Genomic DNA, 22,897 nt, shown 5'->3' with positions numbered 1-22,897 from the left:
ACCCCACTTCCCTGCTCCTGGATTCACTGCCACTGGAGGCTCATGTGCTACGGTTCCTTTTAGACCGAGATGACTTACCACCCGTACTCCATGCTCTACCTAGATTGGATTGTGGCCATGTGCTCTACACACATGATGAAGGGCAGGTAATAAATAACAGCAAAACAAGACAGTACTTTGTTAAGAAGATTTTTATAACTAACGTGAACTATCCTGGAGTTTAGAATGTATCTATGAGACACTGGGCTGTCCGTTTCCTGTCCGTTTAGGAAAAGTTTAAAAACTATCCCGAGTTCTAACAATAAGTAAAAGCCAAATATGACGTGTGTGTGTGTGTGTGTGTGTGTTTTTCCAACTTAAAAACCCCCCAAAACTGACTTATGATTTCTTCATGCTTGGGGTTGAGCATATTGCTGGTTTCATAAACAGCTACTGCTAAGCCACCTGGATTCTCTTTCGCCACTGCCGCGTATTCACACGTGTCGGGAATTAATGGCGCGCTGGCGCCTCTCGCTTATCTGCCCTTCATCTTGCTTCTCAACCCCTGGATTATTTCCTTCTATGTCTCTCCCCACATCTTTATGTGCCTTCCCCAGTGCCCTTATTAAAAGGAAAACGAAGGGTCACCGCGGCCCTTGGGCTTGTTGGTTAACACCACACGGAAATCCAGCGGGGCAAAACCTCGCCGCCTGCTGCCTGCCGCTCTCTCTGCCTTGCTTTCCCTCCTGATCCGGACTCTCCCGGCGTTGGTTTCCTTGCCTAAGGCACGGCTCCCCCTTGCTGCCAGCTTCCTGTGTTGCAGGTGAGGCGCGGCTCAAATCCAGGCTCTCGCTTCCGCCCAGGTAAGAGCGAGTGGAAGATCCGAAAGAGGCAGCCGTGGCAAATCTCTCCTCCCACCGCAAGACCAGGTAAGAGGGGGTCCAGGAACACGCGACCCTCTCCTCGCCCCCCTGTCATTTTGCGGGAAAGAGAATCAGCGCGCAGCCGCTGGAAAAGCAACCGGCGGCGCATTTACAGGACGCCCTCCACTTACTTCCTGGATGTTTCTAAGTTTCGTCCAAAACACTTGTCGCACTTCGGGCTGGGCTGCTTTGCAGAGCCCTGAGCTGGAATTTAAATCTCTATGGAATTTGTTCCCAGTTCGTGCTTTTCCTTCTAATTATCCAAGGCTAAAAAGATTTAATAACAACAATAAAAAAAGATTGAAATTCTAATTTTAACTGCAAGCTTCCAAACCTACTGGACTTCCTTGTTTTGGCCGAGGCGAGGCATTTTGATCATTGCATGGTGGTGGCCGCTTGCTTTGGGAGTTGCCCTGTTTAAAGTTTTAACACAAACAGTTTAAAGCCTAAGACAGGGTGGAAGAGAGGCGATGAAAAGCTATTATCAGCCTGGTTGTAACTCTCGATCTTGGCACAACAGGTCAGCACAGGTGGGCAGCTGCTGAGGCCCCACACCTTGGCCCCTGACTAGCTGCTGCACCTTGCTTGAGTACCGTAGTTCCCCTCTCTCCACTTCTTTACACAGCCTCTCTGTCTGGTGGGCATTGGGGCTTGTGAGGCCACCCACAGGTTGAGAGTGGACACACCTGTACTGACCTCACACCACCTGCTTCTGAGGTCTCTAGCAGCCACCTCTGCTGGTGGAATGGAGGCTTTGAGCTTTGTGCCTCTCTGAGGACAAGGGGCTCATCTTTCCTGTGCTGCACCACTGTCTACAGTGGGCAGTGGCAACAGCTCCAACATTGTTTTGTCTCACTCTCCTGACAAAGTGAACTGGTGGAGCTGCGAGGAGCCTCCCCCTTTTCTTTCTTGTTGACCCTTTCTGTGTTGCGCCTTCCTCTAGCTGCGCCTTTCTCTGTGGTTGGTGACGCAGGGAGGATTAGGTCTAGCAGGGCTGCCCAGGGCAAGCGCTGCTTCATGGCAGAAGCCACATCTGTCATTTGTGAACTGCCTTTGGGCAGCTTCTTGGAAGAGATTGGGCCAAGTGGGTCTGGAGAGAGAGAGAGAGAAAGAAAGAAACCTAAGCTGTTGCTGCTTCTGCCTGCTCTTGGTAGTGAGCAGCTAGGATTGGATGTAGCAGGCATGGCTCTGCCAAGACATTTGCCACCTAAGGCAGAACAGCAAAGTGTGCCCTCCCGCAATCCATGCACATAATAGCCTCAGCCAGTTAAGTTTATTTTGCCACTCAAGGCAGAACAATCCCCAAAACCCCTCTCACGTTCCCTGGCAGTAAAATGCAATAGTAATAAATTAAATAATCATATGAAGCCTTTTCGTGACACCCCAAACCAGCTGCCTCATTCTGCCAATGATAGGGCTGGCCCTGCTGTAGCACGGCTTGGAAGAGTGCCAAAGCTGGGAGGCCAACCGTAATCCAATGTGAATTAAAACTTGTATAATGGGAGAATATGGCAGGGGTGTAATTTTTTAAATTTTCTGGGTCCCTTTTAAGTCTATGTGTAGCAGGAAGGTAAATAGTCACATGGATAATTCCAGGCATCCCCAAACTTCGGCCCTCCAGATGTTTTGGACTACAATTCCCATCATCCCTGACCACTGGTCCTGTTAGCTAGGGATCATGGGAGTTGTAGGCCAAAACATCTGGAGGGCCGCAGTTTGGGGATGCCTGGATAATTCTTCTCAGCATTGTTTGGGTTATGCTAAATAATAATACATATTGGATAATATGTAATGTTTTGTGGCTGGGGATATTTTTTTTCTTTTAGATGCTTTAGGCTGCAATCCTGACCCCTCTTGTCTGGAAGTAAGCCCCACTGAATTCAATAGCACTTGCTTATTAATGGATATGGTTAGGATTGTGCTGTTAGTGAAGAAGCTGTATTTATCACAATAGCAATATCCCCATGAACAAACATTTTGATTGAATGTGGGATTTTAAGAAGCAGCTGTAGATGTAAAATAATGGTTACAGGTATTGTGTGTGTGTGTGTGTGTGTGTGTGTGTGTGTGTGTGTGTGTGTGACATCTTTGCTCCACAAAGAAACATGTTGACCTCAACTTAACTTGCACTTTTCTTTTAAAATGCAGATTATTTTGACTACTGCAGCACAGATAAGCCAACATGCCAGAAAATCCTGTTGCAGGTAGGCTTCTCTGGAAAAGAATTTCTTGGTCAAATAGTCAAATATTTCAAAGCAGTTGTTTAATGTATGATGTTTTATGGAATCCCACAGATAAGCAGCAGGTGCTGCGGATTCTGGAGCGTCTGCTATTGAAGCTACACGAGAGAGGAGACACTTCACAGATCGATAATCTGGCTTTCCTGTACAATACACTCAAGAATCCCTTGTTTAATCATATGCTGACTCTTCAGCAGTCAATCAAGCAACTGAAAGAACAAGTAAGTTAAAGAAGTTTAGCAATGCTGGTGGTTATGTTTGAGAGATGAATTAATGAAATATTCATCGCTGACAATGTTGTTTTACACTATATATCTGCTTGGGGTGAATGCTGATCTTTTGTCACTTCTATGGTGAAGTTATCATCATTTATAATCTACCATGGATTTACTAAATCACTCACTAATTGCCTTCAGACAATTCTGTTCTATGTCTGGGTTTTCTGCCTCAAGCAGAGGGTTGGGTCCTGCGCTGGGCTCCTTTTGCAGGAAGGTGGGATAGAAATTCAGTAACTAAAATAGATAATAAATAGATGACCACAGGGCCCTCCCCCCACTCTGTGATTTGTTACTAAATTATACAAAGGTTTAAAGGTTTAACATCAGAGGTCAAACTGCTGGCTATCGTGCCTTGAACCTAACATTTGAAGTTTTCCTAGAGGTTTTCCTACATTTGGCCACTCCTGAGATAAATAAGAAGCGCTCAATGCATTGACTCACAAAGCGATTGGCAGGAGAAACAATTATATGTGCAAACTAATGCCTTCCCTTGCTATCCACAGCTTGCTTACGTGCCTCCAAATCGTTCAGTGGATTTTGATTTTACTAGGAGAGGTTTGCTGGTGTTTGACGCTGATCAAAATTCTCTTGCTAATGGAAACCTTTATATGACTTGCAACCAAAACAGTCAGATGACTCTTCTAGTTCCAAAGCATGGAGGTGATGAGTTTAATTTGGCAATCCAGAGGATGGCAAAGGTATGGCACAGCACCATTGGCAGACTAAATATATATTGCTCATCCCATTAATTCCAAATATTTCTGGTTTTTAAGTTTTACATTTGTACAGCAAAGCATGCAAGTGTTTTTTTTGGGGGGGGATGCATTATAATTGTATAATGGTAAGTAATAGAAAGCTTATGTTATAAGTATTTTTTGAGCAGGTTCTTGCCAAACCTTGAATTTGTGGCATTTTCTTCAATTCTTGCATGCATTCAATATACTTTTTAAAAAAAACTCAGGAAGTGTGTAGTAATCATCATCATCAGTGCTTTTTTTCTTAAAAAATGTTTAGGGGTACTCTCATTTTGACTCAAGAAAATCACCATTTTATAGTTCAAATCGGGAAAAATAAATATAGTACAGTGGTACCTTGGGATACAGATGCTTCCGGTTGCAGACTCTGCTAACCCAGAAATAGTACCTCGGGTTAAGAACTTTGCTTCAGGATGAGAACAGAAATCGTGCTGCGGCGGCGGCGCAGCAGCAGTGGGAGGCCGCATTAGCTAAAGTGGTACCTCAGGTTAAGAACGGACCTCCACTGTAAATGGACAAAATTACAAAGATTGACAAAATGTTTAGGGGTGTGCATATCCCTGCGTCCCCCCAGAAAAAAACACTGATGATAATAATATTTATACCCCACCGATCTGGCTGGGTTTCCCCAGCTGCTCTGGGCAGCTTACAGTGTACAGTCATACCTCGGTTTAAGCACACCTCGGTTTGAGTACTTTCAGTTTAAGTACTCCACGGACCCGTCTGGAACGGATTAATCCACTTTCCATTACTTTCAATGGGAAAGTTCGCTTCAGGTTAAGTACAGACTTCCGGAACCAATTGTGTACTTAAACCGAGGTACCACTGTATCTAAAAACATAATAAAAGCATTAAAATATCTCCTGATACAGGGCTGTCTTCAGATGTCTTCTAAAAGTTGTGCAATTCTTTCTCTCCTTGACATCTGAAAGGTGGGCATTCCACAGGGAGGGCGCCACTACGAAGAAGGTCCTCTGCCTGGTGTCTGTAACTTTGCTTCTCACAGTGAGAGAACTAGCAGAAGACCCTCAGAGAGGGACCTCAGTGTCCGGGCTAAGTGATAAGGGTGGGGACTAGTTTAGTGGTCAATTTCATTATTCTATGTAACGTTATTGTTTTGTAATGGCATGAAGTTGAAGCCATACATGAAATTTGGTTCTCACTAGGCTTTGCTTGTTTAGGTTTTTTTTGGGGGGGGGAATGTATTTTAAGATAAATGAATAGAATATTGTAAGTTAATTACTTCTATTTTTCATTTATTAGGGCAGGCAAATAGAAAATATTGCAATAGAGAAGCCATTTAATGGAGGACTTGGATTTAGTGTGGTTGCTCTTAAAAACCAAAGTCTTGGAGAACCTGGTATCTTTGTCAAGGAAGTTCAGCCAGGAAGCATAGCAGCCAGGTGAGATTCTTGTTTCATATTGTCGAGGCTCATAAAAATAACACGAATTGAATAAAGGGTATGACATTCTTCACGCTGTTCTTTAAAATCATTGTTCTTAAATACTATTGGCATTGCCAGGACCCTAGAGTTGTAAGACTTGTCAAATCTCCTTGTTGTAAGGCAGGACATCTTGCCTGCCACAGATTAGCAGATGTGAACTGGACGCTACAGTGCACTAGAAGCAGAGTACAGGGGCAGTATGGACAGCTGCCTGCCAAGGGTGGCTCTGTATAATGAAAGCAGATGAGCCAATAATGATGATAAAGTTTAGCATTCATTTTGGACTTGAGCAACCAAGAAGCCCCATCATTATTCCTGTGATTCAGAAGGTGGGTGCTGAGATATAGTGGTCACTTTAATGAATTTATGGACAAGTGTGATACGAACTAGGGACAACTCATGCTTTTCTCACTATACCACCAGCCAACCACAATACTATTAGAGAAGGCAGTTTTGTGTCCCACCGCATATCTGTGGGGGGTGTTTGTGTCTTTGAAAACCTGTTATGAAGATGCTGCCATGCTCTTTTCAAACATTTTGTTTGCTTTATCCAAGGGATCAAAGATTAAAGGAGAATGACCAAATACTGGCCATTAATCACACCCTGTTGGATCAGAACCTTACCCATCAGCAGGCCATTACATTGCTCCAGCAAGCCACAGGTTCCTTACATTTGATTGTGGCCAGGGAGACAACCCAGAGAAGCAGTCAGACCTCAACCTCCTTAAGTGATGTCAATTCACTTGAAATGGTAAGTTACAGCTTTGTCAGAATTGAGTTTTGAATTACAAGTGTCTTAAAACACATTGTACAGTGTTTACAATGCTCGACAAGTTGCACTGGGGCATTTAACTCCGTATGATTAGTGTCTTTGTCTTCCACACAGATAAAATGTAGATCAAACTAAATATGCAATAAAAAAACATATTCCTAGATGTATGTGTCAATTTGCAACTCTCTTGGAACAACCTTTCCTGTTTTAAGCATGGGAGCTGTCTAGAATCATGGTGGAACAAAAGGCTTCATTTGACCCAGTAATCCTAGATAGCATTTTAATATTTTCTTAATGTTTTCCTGCTCTTAAATCGACAAGAGCATAATGCATTAATGCATAAATCATTTTACAACTTCAAATGGAGTTGTAAAAATAATAAAATTGCTTTGTAGGAAGTAACTAGCTGGTAACCCATTGTTCAAAGACTTTCATCTTCTGTCTCTTCCAGATCAATTGGGGCCATGTTGAGGAAGTAGAGCTTGTTAACGATGGCTCCGGATTGGGTTTCGGAATTGTAGGAGGAAAGTCAAGTGGCGTAGTGGTGAGGACTGTTGTTCCTGGAGGACTGGCAGATAAGGTAACTGGTTTGTACTAAACAAAACATCCAATTGTTATCAGTTGGAATTTTAAAGCAAGCTAAGGTGTTGTATTTTAAAGAGTGGCAGGTTGGTGGTGGGTGATTGATGCAACCAGTTGGAGACCCCTTGCCTAGCTTAACCTGCACTTCCCTTCACTAGACACTGGAGAAAGATGGCAGAGTTATACCCATCTCTTTCCACTTCTTCATCACTACTGCTGTTAGCAAAGTGAGTGGCAAGCACAATCCTAGCCGTGCTGCTCATTCCATTCTGGGGAGAGGGCAGTAATTGGGCAGAAGTGCTGACTCCAGTCTATGGCCTTTATTTCCCCATGCCTATAATGATCAAATAAGACAGATAATATTCAAGACTCAAGAGTCAGTATCTATAAAAGCAAGACTAAAGCTTGGGCAAGGATAACTAATTTTAAATGTTGACAGTGTTTGTGTTCCAAGTCAGATGAATGGTTTTTCTAGTATGGTATGCCACGGTAAGAAGGGGAATATTAGAAAACATGTGCACCATTTGGATCTAAAGATCAGTAATATGTTAACCATTAGACTTAAAGTATTGGAGAGCAGCAATGCAAAGCTGCATTCATGCAAACTCAGTTAATCATTTCATGTACTAACAGCAGTGAGTTTGCTCTCATCCTCCCTATATGTCTTCCTAAGTATTATTATTAATATTAATTAAATTTCTATACCACCCTTCTAAGGTCACAGGGTGGTTTACAATATAAATATAACTATCCCTCACCCTCTATTCACAGAGGTTTCCTAGCCAATCAGATTTTGATTCTATCAGTCTAATTTGCTGTATTTGCATGCAGCACTCAACACAATAGTTTACTGAGAAACTGGAAGTTGGTTGGGATATTGCTGTGAATGTGTGCTGCCGAGGCTTGCCAGTTGTTCAAAACTAAGTTTTGGCGTTGTGTGTGAATGCAGCAAGAAAGTTTATAAACGAATCATATTTGTTTTGGTGCCTATGGAACTAATACAACTTACGTTGTATTTGAGCTCTCTTACACAGAACTCTCCGGACTTTGCAAATCTGGGGCGTTCATGCTTGAGATTCCCAGAATAATAAGTATGAGTTCAAATAGGAATACTATTTAATTATGGCATTTTCAAGTAATTTTAGTGGCTTACATAGTTTCCTACATCTCCAATTTTTATCTTCACAACAACCCTGTGAGATAGATCAGGCAAAAAAATAGGATACAGGTCTCCCTGGCTCTAGTCCAAGGCAGTTGTTAGTGCTTCCGCCTATAGCTTGATCATGCCAGGAAGATACCTACATGATCATAGAGTTGTGAATCTTCATGCAACAACCCAAGTTGCTTTATAAGCTGTGGGTTTTGGAGTCGGCTGATTGTGCACTCTTGATAGGGATTGATACTTCACCCTGAGTCTATTTTTTTTTAATAGAATAAACCTCTTGTACTTCCATGTCCATCAGCTGGCACTAAAGGATGCTACATCTTTTGGGATTGGCGTTTCAATGCAGCTTTGACTAATCAAACTTTCTGCCTCTAACCTTGTGGATACAAAGAGGGCTTTGTTTCATTTTATTAATATTAATGTACAGAAAAGAGACAGATTATAGGATGTGTTCCAATTCATAATATAAATGAAAGTTGGGAGACTTGAAGAGTTGAAATTTTAAAAGTTGGCTGTTCTGCCTCCTCTACAAAACTGTCTGTTATAATGAATGCTTTTCTCTTGTGCCTTTGGAACACCTGTTTTGCTGTAAGGAACAAAATGTTTTGGCATCCAAAAGCATATGTCATACTGTCTTAATTTGCAGCAGTCTTGAGTGACTAAGAATAGGGGTACAGTACAAAAAGGAGAGTAATTATGTTAAATTTGGAAAGAAAAGGAGGAAGAGATATTGGCCACATCCACCCGTAACACTAAGCCAAACCATGGCATAGGGTGAACATGTTGACTCCCAAGGAGAGGATTGCACTTTCTTTGCTCATCCGTGGACTTTTTACCTCAGCCCGCCAAGCAAAGTTTGGCTTAATGTGTCATCAGAACCAGTGTTTGTGGTTAAGGTCTCTCCTCCTTACCTATGATTTGTAGCCAAGGTTTGTCCTGTGGTTACGGAGGAGAGACCTGAGCAACGATCCCAGGTTCAGACAACATGCTAAGAAAAACTTTGGCTTAGCTGCTGTTTCATGCTGCGCTAAGAAGCCCTCAGAGAGGAACAAAGCAGGTGTGAGCTCCTTAGTTGAAGCCAGCACGGTCCCAGCAAGCCATGCTGTGTCTTGCCTTGACATCAAAAAAAAAGGCCATTGACTGGAAGAGCCAGCACAGATATTGAGACATTGTTTTCTTGGGGAGTTTACTTTGGCAAATACTTGCTGACACAAACAATCTGTTCCACATGGGCAGTGTAATAGCAGAGGGCCAGCTCATGGGAGATCACACCATCTACTTCTGTGACAAAAAGAAATTCTTGCGTGCATCCATCTTGCAGCAGTAACCACTCTATACTTGTCTGAGCAGCTCTTCTGGTTTTCTGGAGCTCATGTGTGGATGGTTGTTAGTCCATGTAAAGTCTGAAAAATGACATATCCACTAAATCTGAATTATGAACATTTGCAGAAGCCAGAATGTTAACTTATGAGGGGAAAGCGTATCTGATTTTTCTGTCAAATTCTCCATGCATGTCTGGCAGTTTATGGACTTGTGTTTGGTGCTTTGTCTTGAGACGTTATCTGAAATGTTTTACTCGCAACAAAATGATGGTTTAAGACTCACTCCTATAATTTATTTACTTTTCCCAAGAGTGATCTTGCTTGCAAATATAGTTTGGTGGAAAGTATGTAGAATTCTTTAAAAATAAATGGTCTTGCAATGTGCGTGTGGCATTTAAGATACTTTTTTCTAGGAGCACTAAATCCAAATCCCCCCATTTGCTTTTCTGTTTAATAGACCAGTTTTTATAGGAAGTTGCAAAACTACAAATATTTTTCTGTAGTAGTTTCTTAATTCCCGCCCCCTTGCCCTTATGAAATAACCAAAGAAGTGGCTGGTGGTGCAGTAGGTTTTAAAAAAATTGATATTTAATATTTGACTTTTTCTTTTCAAAGTAGCATTTGGTGGCTGCATTGTTTCATTTGATAGTATTTTGCACAGTCTGGAGGCTTTGGGGGGGATAGTACTTATAGTTTGGCAGTGCTTCATTATACTTGAGTTGCAAATCTTAAAACTATGCAAAAGTAAAGCCATGTTTCCTACTCAAAGGATGGCAGACTCAGAACTGGTGATCACATCTTGGAAATTGGTGGGACAAACGTGCAAGGAATGAGTAGCGAACAAGTGGCTCAAGTGTTGCGAAACTGTGGGAACCGTGTCAAGATGGTTGTGGCAAGAGACCCCACGTGTGAAGTGACGGTGACACCGCCAACCCCTGTAGCTCAGCCTGTTGGGATGCTGTCTCCTTTTCACGACAGGCGATTTGGAACGGTGAGTATCTTCATGCTTTGCAGTTCTGCCGCGAGTTGCATTCTGCAGCAAGTACACGGCTGAAAACTCCATATAGATCGCAAGATTTCAAGGCTATAATTGCCCCTTTCAAGTTGCATCTCAGCCAATGTTCCAAAAACAGTCACCACCACCTCCACCATCACTCACCTTCGCTGTAGAAATTCAGAGACTCTCTCGCTATCACAGAGCAGATTATTTACTACTTACTTATAGCTGAGCTCCCTTCATTTTCTAGAGCTGTTCCTTCTGCCTCAACTGGACATGATTTGTTTGAAGTGGATGGCCTTGTTAGGGAAGGCCTTCCCCTGGTTGGCTCACCTAGCCTTGATAACGGCTGTTTTATATTTGTTGGGGGAAATCCTTATTCTCTCAGGTTTAATGTCCTTTAAAGTATTCTTAGATTCCCTTTTATTTAAAAGCCTCGTCTTTTAGTTGTTGTTAATCTTATAAACCTATTTGTAATGACAGAAGTAGGCTGGATAATCTGTTCTACCTGAATAGCTCATTATACTTGTGACCTATGTATATATAGGTGTATACGGTATATACATGGGGGGAAATATGACCCTTCTTACATATTTGGTTTATAGTCATAGAATCATAGAATCATAGAGTTGGAAGAGACCACAAGGGCCATCCAGTCCAACCCCCTGCCAAGCAGGAAACACCACCAAAGCATTCTTGACATATGGCTGCCGAGCCTCTGCTTAAAGACCTCCAAAGAAGGAGACTCCACCACACTTCTTGGCAGCAAATTCCACTGTCGAACATTTGCTGTCTATCTAAAGGTTTGCGAAAGTTAACAAAATGTTAAAAATTGGACTACTTAATTAAATTCATCTAACCCCATGGTTCCCAATATGGGGCACATGACCCACAGGGGGGCAATTTGATTCTTAAGGGGGGCAATTCGAGAATGAGTTATTAACAGTGAATGGCCTTTTAGGCTTCCTCCATGTGAATAGGAGTTCACTTTTTGAATAATAAGAATTATATGTCACAGGAAGGGGGCATCAGGATTTTAGAGATGCTTAGGTGGGCATGGCCAAAAAAAGGTTGAGGACCACTGATCTAACCCCTACTGACAATCCTGCAACAGAGCTGCTTAACCTCACCTACCAAAACAATGCAAAAGATGGTATTCAGACTTTAGGAGTAGATCTAAATTTAGTCATAATGCTTAAGTAGACCCATTAAAAGAAATGGGGCCTAAGTTACTCATAACTGATGTAGTACTGGCATTCCATTGATTTCAGTGGGTCTAATCTAAGCACAATAAAGTCTGGATCCAGCCCTTTATTTAGAAATTTATCCAACAGAAGGTTTGGCACTTGACATAGCCCTCTCTGTTTTAAGTTCCAGGGGTGATGTAACGATGTACCAGAGTCCTTGTAGTCTACACTAATACATTTGTGGCTAAAAATACACCTTACAAATATAGTTTTAACAAATCTTTAATTTTTGTCACATTAAAGTGTTTTGTTTAAACAAAAGCCCTTCTCAGTTTTGAGTAATTAAAATAAACTAATGCTACTCAAAGTATGCAGGAGGTCTTGAAATGTAAGCAAAGCTGTGCTTGTATTCCATCTGTTGCTACTGTGCTTTTTAGGCATGGAATATTTTCAGAGATCTCTCTCCTGCCCTGTGGTGTGGGGTTTTTTGTTTTTTTGCTGCTACTTCTTCTGTTCCTTCTCAACTACTACAGTGAGATATTTGGGGACATGGCTCTTAGAAACATGGGTTTATATTGTGGGCCTTGCTGGCCCTACAGTTAGACAGAGTGAGATAGCTTTGGGGAGTCATGAAAGGGCCAGCAAATTGCTATTTATTATTCATCATTATTACAATTTTTACTGTCAGGGATGGGGAAAGTGCATGTGGGGTTTTCTGCCTCAGGTGCCAAAATAGATTGGCTGGTTGGCCTTGGGTACTATGAACATGCCTCCTGGCTAGGGAAGAAGCATTTGATGCTCCATTTAGGGCCATAAAATACCTTGGGGGTGGCCCTGGCTGAGGTGATTTCAGTTTTTGTACTCTGATTCCAAATGCATTTAAAGTCTAATGTTTCTGGATAATAACAAAACATTATTCAGATGAAAGGGGGGAAGGTGTAATCTCGGCCCCAGTGCCATCCCTCTGACTGAATCACCTTAACCTCAAGGAAATCCATGCTGGACCCAAATGAGTTGCTTGCTAGAGATGGTGTTTGTTGAGACTCACTGCAGCCTCTTCATGCAATATGATTGCCTTCCAGCGTGGACTGAGAAGTTCAAGGGAGCCAGTTGGTTTGGGATGTCATGTCAGGCAGCAAATTGGCACGCCATCCAGTTTATTGCATTTTTACTGCCAGAGAAGGAGGAAGAGGCATTAATAACTTCTTGACTGTGCCCATGTTGCTGTAGCCTTGAGATAGTCCTCTGGGTCAACATGTTGGACATTGCCTAGTACAGTACCAGGACCTTACATATATGATGAGTTAGAAGATACCTAACTACTTTAATTGAATTGCACTATCACTTTGTTCTAAGCTGTTGGTGGCAGAGTGGCCTTGTGGTTGATAATTTCCTTCCATCTTTGCCCTCACTTCATCTTGGACATATCACATTCTTGCTTATCCATTAAATTATATCATATTGTCCCATATAGTATATATATGTAACCAGTCTTTTTCAGCTATTTTCACCTTTTGTATCCTACTTTGGACAAACTCATGTGCCTTTCCAAGGTGGTAAAATGCCTTACTGCGTTCGCCACCTCAGTTTCATGTGGGGAATTGCATATTTGAAATTACTCCTGTGTGAAAAGCAAATGTCAGAATTTATCATGGCTCCTTAAAAACCTGGAAGAGTATCAGATCCTTTGACTGCTGCGTCGGCCTGAGCTAAGTCCCACTCCTTTGACAATCCGCTGCAGCCACTGATGGGAGCAACAGGAACACTTTAGAGAAGAATTCATTTCAGTACTGAAGCTATGAAAATAGCAAACCTCTTGTGGACCGAGATTGCAAAAGCATATTGCCCTTGGATTCTGGGACCGAAGAAACATCCAATCGGGAGATGACTTATGGGAATTCATGGCAGAAGCTGGAGAAGTGCTTAATACAGATGTTTATAATCTTAAACTTCAAGCTTCAAAACATGCTTTTATTTCCTAGGAAAATGAAATTCATGAAGTTCAGTTGACTAAGAAGGACGGACAGAGTCTTGGTATAACAATTGTTGGCTATTCAGGAGTTTCTGATACAGGTGAGTTACGGTATATGACACTTTCTCTTTTGCTACAGAAAGCCCGCAAAATGGACTCTTTGCTGGAATCTGTAAAAATTCAATGCATTCTAAATGCAGAATTAACAAGTAAGAGTGTTCTTTTTTTTCTTTAAGCAGAATCTTCAGGGATTTTTGTCAAAAACGTAATACCTGACAGTGCTGCGGAACACAGCGGTCAAATAAAAGTCCATGACAGAATTATTGCTGTAAGTTTAAGTCTAAGTCTTATTTTTGCAGGCTGTAGAATCATGCGTTGCAAAACATTACTGGTGTAAGGTCTGAGAATGTTAGGCATAAAATAATCTGTTCCAGATTATTTGCTGGCTGAGAATCCCCTTCACATGCCGTCCATCAAATGCGAGTGACTTTTCCCTTATGTAAATCTTCTCTGCCAGCAAAGTGCATTCAAGACCTATGTAGTCTGTGCTGTCCACAGGACTGCATCAGTCACATGTGGCTCCCTCCCACCACTCCCTGGTGGCTGCAGCTGCATATAAATGGCATGACCACTGACCGCAAGTTCACCTCTGCAAAAAATGCAATGTGTGTGATAGTATATGATAATGGATTGGATCCTCACGTTCCTTCTGTGAAAGGAACAGAGCTCATATTTATAGAAATGTACTTTTTTTTTTGCCTCCCCCTTTCCACTGCCATTTCCTGGAAGTCTAATCTGGGGGTTGAAGGACTGGGAAATGCTATAGAGTATGGTGTAGAGCAGGCATCCCCAAACTGCGGCCTTCCAGATGTTTTGGGACTACAACTCCCATGATCCCTAGCTAACAGGACCAGTGGTCAGGGGTGATGGGGATTGTAGTCCAAAACATCTGGAGGGCCAAAGTTTGGGGATGCCTGGTGTAGAGGATTGAGATGGATGGGAAGCTGACAGGTATCATCCTCTCCCTTGCCTCTGTACTTTTATTTTTTTAAATCCTGAACTCTTAGTTGCAAGGATCCCATATAATCTGAGAACGTGTTCACTCACGCACACAGTCTTCAAAGGTAGCCCCACATAGAGCGCATTGCTGTAGTCCAAGCGAGAGATAACTAGAGCATGCATCACTCTGGCGAGACAGTCCGTGGGCAGGTAGGGTCTCAGCCTGCGTACCAGATGGAGCTGATAAACAGCTGTCCTAGATACAGAATTAACCTGTGCCTCCATGGACAGCTGTGAGTCCAAAATGACTCCCAGGCTGCGCACCTGGTCCTTCAGGGTCACAGTTACCTCATTCAAGACCAGGGAGTCCTCCACACCCGCCCGCCTCCTGTTCCCCAAAAACAGTACTTCTGTCTTGTGAGGATTCAACTTCAACCCATTAGCCGCCACCCATCCTCCAACCGCCTCCAGGCACTCACACAGGACCTTCACTGCCTTCACTGGTTCTGATTTAAAAGAAAGGTAGAGCTGGGTGTCATCTGCATACTGATGAACACCCAGCCCAAACCCCCTGATGATCTCTCCCAGCGGCTTCATATAGATATTTAAAAGCCTTAATTAGCCTTAAAACTGGTGTTATCATTCACGTAACTTGCTTTCTGACATGGATTTCCATTTAGAAACCAATTGTATTTTTCACACATGTCTATGTATTAGGTCGATGGGATTAACATTCAGAATTATACCAACCAAGAGGTGGTGGAGGCATTGCGAAATACAGGCCCGATTGTACACTTGGCGTTGCTTCGAAAGAAACCGTTGTTTCCTGCTTTCTCTTCAGAAAAAGGCTTAGGCAGAGGTAAAGCTCTTCTTTAACTATACCTAATGATATTCTAAACCAATGCAAATCCCTTGGCATTTATTTCACTGAACACCTTGGTATTTTTGTGCTGGTGGTAAAGTCTTATTTATTTACATGACTGGTCATTCCTGCAGAACCAGTTCATCCTGGCCATGTCCTTCCACACTTCTGAGTACATGCTAAAAGGTTTTATGTGGGACATCGCTTGAGGGTAACCACAGTTACTACAGATTGCAGCAGTAACTCAGATCATATTGTGCCAGTTTATACACACCCACCCACCCCTTTATGTTTTCATATAGAACAAACAAACAAACAAACAAAAAGAAACATCAGCAACAACAATCCATTTTATATTGAGGTGTTAGACCTGTGCTTGGAGGTTGTGATAGGCTGGATGTGGGCCAATAACCTGAAACTGAATCTTGAAAAGAAAGGGGTGTTCTGTGTCCCAAGTTCTTGTGTCCAGGAGGTGGGGAGGCAGCCTGCCTTCGAAGGAGCCAAGTTTTCAGCTTGGGGGAATGATCATTGATTTAGCTCTGTCACTGGAGGCTCAGGTACCCTCAGGGGGCTAGGAGTTTTTTAAGCCCTAAACAACTCGGGAGCCTACAAACCTGAAAGTCTCCTTCTCTACAGAGCCTCTCGGGTGCCAAGATTGGCTGTGTGGTGGGGTCCTCTTAGTCTTTGCTCTGCCCTCAGAAGCTCAGGTGGTGGTGGTTCAGGAGACGGCGTTCTGTGTGGCAGCCCCTAAGTTGTGGAACTTGTTCCCCACAAAGGTTAATCTGGTAGCTTTATGTTATAACTTCTGGCAAATGCTGACGACACAGCTCTTTGCCTTGTCTTTTGACCCTGGAAGTTTTTGGGTTTCTAGGAGCTACCATCTTTTCTCATTGTAAGTTATTTTAATCTGTTTTAATATTGTGTTTTAACATTGTAACTTGCTCTGGTACATTTGAGTGAAGAGTAGGTAATTAACAACAACAGCAACATACTCCAGTATTGAGAACATCATTGGTTATCTGTTAGTTTTGGGGCCTTCAGAAATTAACACATAAACAACAGAGCTCTCAAAATGCTATAATCTGGTCCAACTGACTATATTACTGTGCTAAATATAAGGTATTAATTACTGTGGAACCATTTATTTCCCTAAATCAATGTGTGTGTTTTTCATTTCAATTAAAAACATTCTAATAATTTTTAATAAATTATGGAATTGTTGTTCTACTCTTCTAAGAACTTCTTGGGGTGAATAAGCCCACTTTTACTATTTTAGCTGCTAAATGGGGACAAATGGCTTGTTAATAGTGCATTTGGGAGGTAATCCACATCCAGTAATCACAGGGAAAGTTGTATGCTGTGCCATAAAATCAGGCTTGATCTGAAAGGTGAGGTAGGTGGAGTGACATGCTTGCTATCTAAAAGGTTATATAAGCACACTTCTTCCATACAATCCTTGGATTGTGCAACTGACTGGAAATTTTTGGAATAGTTGCAGTGCAGCCAAATATGCCAACCTTATCCTTGGCTGGTGTCGTGGAGACTGAGACTACCGTAGATAGTGATAATGAGGAACTACAAAAGCGAAAAGACAACTCTGAACATGAGAGGAAGCAAAAACGACATGCAGTTGGTAAGTGATATAGCTTTGGAGGAGACCTTTGCTACACTAACCTTCTGTTTGCCAACCATATCATATATGGTCTTCAAATACTAGTAGGACAAAAGAGTGTCAATAGAGGGGGATATTGAGCAATTAATTTTAGTAGCAGCCTTATTTGGCCTAATAACAGCAGGATAATGTTTGTTGTTGTAGCACATTAAAAACTTGTTTTTGAAGCTTTGTATCTGTGCAGGAGACGCATTATGCTGCAGTTACAGAATTGCTGGAACCCTTGTTTTCTGCTGCAGTTGACAAGTTGTGATGACTTTGTCAGCTTTCACCATATTGGGGCATTCACAGGCTAATTGGAATGATTTTTAAACAAAATAAGTGGTCTGTGGCATGCGATTCTTCATCTGTAGGCTTGTCATTTCGTAAAATTTTATTTTATTACAGAAAGGTAAAAACCATTTAGGATACAGGAATGTAAAAGTGTTTTCACACTGGTAAATATATTCACTTACCTTTCGTGCTTGAGAGCTAAAAGCAGTCATTTCATTTCAAACATGGTTGATACTAAAACACTGTCTATAAAAGTTCACCCTGGAGCAGAATTTAATGGCCAAATTAAATTCCAAAAATAGGTACTTATATTGGAAATGCTGACAGGCACTTAATTATAATAGCACTAAAGTAAAACTCCCCTAATTTAATGCCCTGTCTAAACTCTGGAAACGCCTTTCAAACTTAATGTAAAAAGTGTGTTTTATAAAACGTGTTTTTTTCTCTAGGTCTGATTGTGCTAAGCTTTAATTCAAATTCCTGAATAGATTTAAAACAGTGGTGTGGCCTAACAGCTACAATGATGTTTAAGTAATGGTACAGTCAGTGAAATATAATTTAATATGATGTTTGCATGAAACCCTTTATTGGGTTCTAGCCGAGTACCTGAGCATCAATATGATGCATTGGCTAGAATGATAGAATCACAGAACTGTAGATTGGAAGGGATCATCTAGTCCAACCCCTACAATGCAGGAATCCTGCCGACAGCTGTCCCTGGATGGGCTAGAATCACCAACCTTCTGGTTAACAGTCAGATGCACTGACCCATTGTGCCACAGACTGCACTTTGCTTCTGATCCTGTAGGTCTAAAATCCCTTTGAAGCCATCCAATTGGTGGCAATTACTACACCTTGTGGGATCAAATTCCAAAGTTTAAGTATGTGCTGTGTGAAGAAATACTTCAATTTGTCTGTCCTGAATCTTCCACCATTCAGCTTCTCTGAATGACCCCAAGATCTGGTCCAGAAAAGTTATCCGACCCCGAAGTAGACTGCACCATTACTTCAGAGCATCTGGTTGGGGAGTCTTGACAGGTGTTCCAATGGTTTAACTCCTGTCTGGCCATATTCACAATGTGGTTGATAGAGACACTAGTTCAACTCCATGTGTGTTGACTTACGGTGTCATAAGGCTTGGTGTTACAGACAATGCTTCATTAAGATCTACATGAAGCCACATAAGTGTAGATAGGAGTGCAATTTAAGGATGCTTACTTAGAGAGACTTTGCAACCGTATGTCTTCAGTTATATGTTTCCATATTTCAGAGCGTTGTGTACACAAAGCTTCAATGGCAGCTAGCTTAAAATTCATTTAATAAAACTGCACACATGTTCTTCCAAAAGTTTACATAGGGCTGTGTAGGAAAGATAACACTGCCTTCAAAGGAACTTGCTTTCATAAAAATGAATCCCGTGCAAGATTCTTGATACAGAATCTTGATATAGTTCAGTAAAAGAAATAATCTTAAATTTCACTGTGGCCTTGCAGAGATCTTTTGTTTATTTATCTTGGACATTCAGGGTCATGCAAAAGGCACAATGGAGTCTTAGAAGCTCAGTGCATCTGAATAAATTCTTGCCAGGTAGCAGAGGTAAAACTAGCCTGTGTCATTTGGGAGTCCTCCAAAATGACACTTTGCTCAAATGTTTGAAGGATTATCAATGAAGATGAAATGCATGCAATCCAATCCCTATGTGTGTTTTTTGCCTGGAAGTGAGTTCTGTGGGATTTACTTTCAAATATGTGACTTCTACCTTGATATCTTAGGATGTAATTAAACACTATACACTGACATCCTGTGGTGGTTCTCTGTTTCTAATGAAAGCAAAACTTATTCTCTTAAGTTAAAGACTCAAGACAAGACTGGCTGATTTTCTGGTCAAAGCAGATCCTTAAGTGTCCTATCCAGACTACTTCCTGCAGTAGTTCTATTTAATGTGACATTGCATGTTTTAAAAAACATAAATAACAAAATAATGCATGTGGTTTTAGGTGGAAAAGCATTAAAGTAAGTGCAGTATACATTAGGATTTCAGGAACATGGAATGCTGCTCATATGTAATGTCCTGTTACTTGTCCCAAATGGTAACAAAATAAGCCATAAAATTAAATAGCTTGCGGTAAACTTATCCTCCTGTTGGTGCCACTGTTACTTGAACTTTTCTGTCTGCCTGTGGGAGTTTTTTGACTTCTGCAAGTTAAATATTACTTAGGGAAGGAACTTTTTATAAGTACGCTGAGCTTCTGGCTGGGGTCAAATGCAGGGCAGCCAGCCATTTTTATGTTGTCTAGCCATGTCAAATTGTCTTACATGGCTGTAATACCGCTCTGGATGCATAAGTAAGAAAGCTGAAAAGATATAAATGTCAAGATAGCCAAGTTCCCACGGAAGGCTGGTTCAGAACTGAAGCTGATGCTAAAGTTCACATGGCTTTTATAAAAGCAAGGCTTTTATAATAATAACTCTGCTGGATGAGGCCACAGGCCCACCTAGTCCATCACCCTATTCTCACTGTGGTCAGTCAGATTCCTATGACAAGCTTGCCAGCAGGACCTGCATAGAACCCTCCTCTCCCTTATTAGGATTCTCAGCAACTGGTATTCAGAGGTGCTTCCTCTTACAGCGGAGGTAGAACATATCAGTTGATAGCCTCTTCCGTAATTTGTCCTGTCCATTTCTTTAAAGCCATCCAAGTTGCTTGTCATCACTCATGTGTAGTAGCAAATTCTACACTTTTAACTATGTGCTGTGTGAAGAAGTTTTCTTTTGTGTGTTCTGAATTTCCCAGCATTCAGCTTCATGGGATGGCGTGGCTTCTAGCTTTGTGAGAGAGGGCGAAAAATGTTTATCTACCTGTTTTCTCTACACAACGCATAACCTTATGCACTTTTGTCATGTTTCCCTTATGTATCTTCCCCTCCCCAAAGTCCCCAAACGGAGTTGCTCCAACCTCTTGAGAATTCTTGTTGCTCTTTTCTGCACATTTCCCATCAATGCAATATCCTTTTTGAGGCAAGGCAGACAGAACTGTACGCTGCTATGTCTGCCATTCTGTTGCTGTAGTCCTTGATGAGGAGTTGCTGCAAGTGAATGATGGCCCAGTCAGCTTTTATAAATGTCAACTGGTCCTTCTAAGTTAATTGAACTGACCTTTGTAGCCAAGAATGATCAATTGATGCAGCAAAACAATGCAGCACCCATGTCTCATTGACGCAACAATTGCTGCCCTTACTTTTGAAACGAAACAAACGGTATTGGGTGATGCTTTGTTCTCCTGCAATGTTCTGCTCTACAGGGCAGAATTCTACAATTTTCCTGTATACAGGGATAGCAGCGGCCAGCTTACTGGCTTCCCAAAACTGCATGTTGCAGCTGCTTACACAGACTGGGGAGGGCCAAGACTGCAGGGAGCTTGGCAGGAGCAGGAATGGCGGTGGAGCCAATCCAGTGCTCCTGCTGCTGTTTTTGCAGCTGCAAAGCTCCCTGCTGCCATCTCTCTTCCCTCCTCGGCATCAATGCACAGTGTTGGGAAGCTAGGAGTGCACTGCCCCTTTCCCACTACTGTCCCAGGGTAACACTCTTCCTGTACATGGATGTAGGTATAGATATGTTGGTGCTTTATTAATGTTTAATGGGGGAAAATGCATTTCTCAAGATCTGGTCTCAAATTTTAATTGTTGCATCTAGGGAAAGCTCCAGAATTGCCAGAAAACAAATTAAAATCCAAGTGGGAAAAACTGCTGGGACCTGACTTTGAAGTTACGGTATGCTGTTCATACACTTTTGTTTCTGTGATATATATTTAGTGTAAGTTTAATATTCTTTACAAATTTACGAGAGTGATTATCTTCTGCATTTCTAGCTACCTCTTAGAAAAACAACAACCCCAAACACTCAAGGTAGTAAAGTAAACGCAACATTTAGAATATTGAGTAAAATGTTATTACCAAAGGCATGAATGATGTGAAAAATACCATTAGAAGATGCAACAGCAGCAATCAGAGTGAAAAGAGCGATACCGGAAGATGTTCACTAGTAAAGGGAAGGCTTTGTTTCAATGATGTAGTCAAGGGGGAATACAGGAGAATGTGCACGTCTGGGAATATTTTTTCACAGCAGGAGTGATGGCATCGTCTGCCAAAGCACTAGGGAGTTTGATGGTGCCAGCTGATCTTCCTTCAGAAGGGTATTACTCTGTCTTGGCACCATAATTTAAAAGGTCCATGTCCCTTGTGCCTCCACCCTTCTGTAATTCCCCCAGTCCTGGCTGTCAGACAGATTTGTACGTGTGGAGGCGATTCTTAAAATATTGCAGTCCAAGGCTATGCAGGTTTTAAATGTCGAAAGCAGTTTGAATTGAACTGAGATGCAAATTGATTGTCAGCGCAGGCGATAAAGAATTGGAGTTGTCTTAACCCCATCTGATCAATTCAAACTACGGTATTTCTTAATGCTGCTAGCTATCCGCTAGATATTTCTCCTTTTATTTCAATGATCAACTAAGGGCTTTCTCTTCCAATAAATAATGTTCTATAGTTGATTGGACTTTTTGAAAGCAATTAAGGTGACCCCATAATATTCAGGTTTTGTCTGTCTGTATTTTTTTTAAAAATGAAACTAGTCTATTATTTTCCTAACCCCATGACTGAAGTCAAACTTAGTTGGTCTCTAAGGTGCTACTGGACAATTTTTTAGTAGTTTTACAGTGAGTTGTAAGTAGCTTTTTGAAACTATACAGAAACTTATTTTACTTGATGAGGAAGTGGCATCATTAATTATCAGTATTATATCTGCCTTACAAATATTCTGGGCAGTTTACAGATTATTAAAACAATGCACAATGTTAAAGTGCAGTTATTATCTAAATTTCTGAAGTAAAATAGTCTTGTCTGAAAATGAGCAGCAAGAGGTCCCGGCAGCCATCTCTCTTCAGAGGCTTTTCCAGATTTTGGTGACACAGCTGAAAAGGCCCTCTCCCACCTGTGTTTCTGATGCGGGGGGGGGGGGGGGTAGGGTCTGATGAGCAAAGTGTATAGTGCAACACACTGCGATACCTCTCGTTCAGTCTCTGCACATTTAGGCTCTAATGCAATTTAATCTCTATGCAAGCAAGCTCTAATGTAAAAGTATGTGTGAATTCAGTTTCAACCACCACTGGCAATGCCTTGACATTCCAGAATTACTGCTGGTATGATTGTTTGTTTCAAGGTGGTTTAAAAGAAACAGTTATTATATCCTTATTTTACATGGGGTCCCTGGTCATCCCTCATCCAAGGAGCTGACTAGACCCACACCTGTTTCATGTTAGCAGTGCTGCACCTTCATATGCGCCCAGACCATTAAAAAGACCTGTGGGGTCATATTCTTATGTTTAAAGGAGCAGCACAACTTTATCCATGCGCCACTGTCCTAGTAATGTACATGTAGGATGATCAGCACTCTCTCCTCTCCACAAAGGGGCATTGCTA

General features: G+C 41.8%; 1 protein-coding gene across 12 annotated transcripts in view; it reads left to right on the top strand.

Annotated features, from left to right (window-relative positions):
• Positions 1-753: 753 nt before the first annotated feature.
• Positions 754-22,897, top strand: part of PATJ (PATJ crumbs cell polarity complex component) — a 159,642-nt gene continuing 137,498 nt past the window's right edge. For 3 of the 12 annotated variants that reach the window (XM_035122728.2, XM_060276860.1, XM_060276857.1), the window contains exons 1-13: positions 755-908; positions 3,051-3,106; positions 3,197-3,363; positions 3,924-4,118; positions 5,439-5,578; positions 6,176-6,371; positions 6,844-6,972; positions 10,231-10,452; positions 13,628-13,718; positions 13,854-13,945; positions 15,334-15,475; positions 16,971-17,111; positions 21,117-21,193. In XM_035122728.2, coding sequence (XP_034978619.2) covers positions 3,085-3,106; positions 3,197-3,363; positions 3,924-4,118; positions 5,439-5,578; positions 6,176-6,371; positions 6,844-6,972; positions 10,231-10,452; positions 13,628-13,718; positions 13,854-13,945; positions 15,334-15,475; positions 16,971-17,111; positions 21,117-21,193 — 1,614 coding nt within the window. In that variant the 5' untranslated portion in view covers positions 755-908; positions 3,051-3,084. Of the gene's footprint in view, positions 909-3,050; positions 3,107-3,196; positions 3,364-3,923; positions 4,119-5,438; positions 5,579-6,175; positions 6,372-6,843; positions 6,973-10,230; positions 10,453-13,627; positions 13,719-13,853; positions 13,946-15,333; positions 15,476-16,970; positions 17,112-21,116; positions 21,194-22,897 lie in introns of all 12 variants that reach the window. The other 9 variants (XM_035122725.2, XM_060276854.1, XM_035122727.2 and 6 more) reach the window with 6 other exon arrangements.

Source organism: Zootoca vivipara, chromosome 7, assembly GCF_963506605.1.
Source record: "Zootoca vivipara chromosome 7, rZooViv1.1, whole genome shotgun sequence".
Taxonomy (NCBI): Eukaryota; Metazoa; Chordata; class Lepidosauria; order Squamata; family Lacertidae; genus Zootoca; species Zootoca vivipara.
Note: the sequence above shows the minus strand (reverse complement) of the source record. Positions and strands in the feature narration are given on the sequence as shown.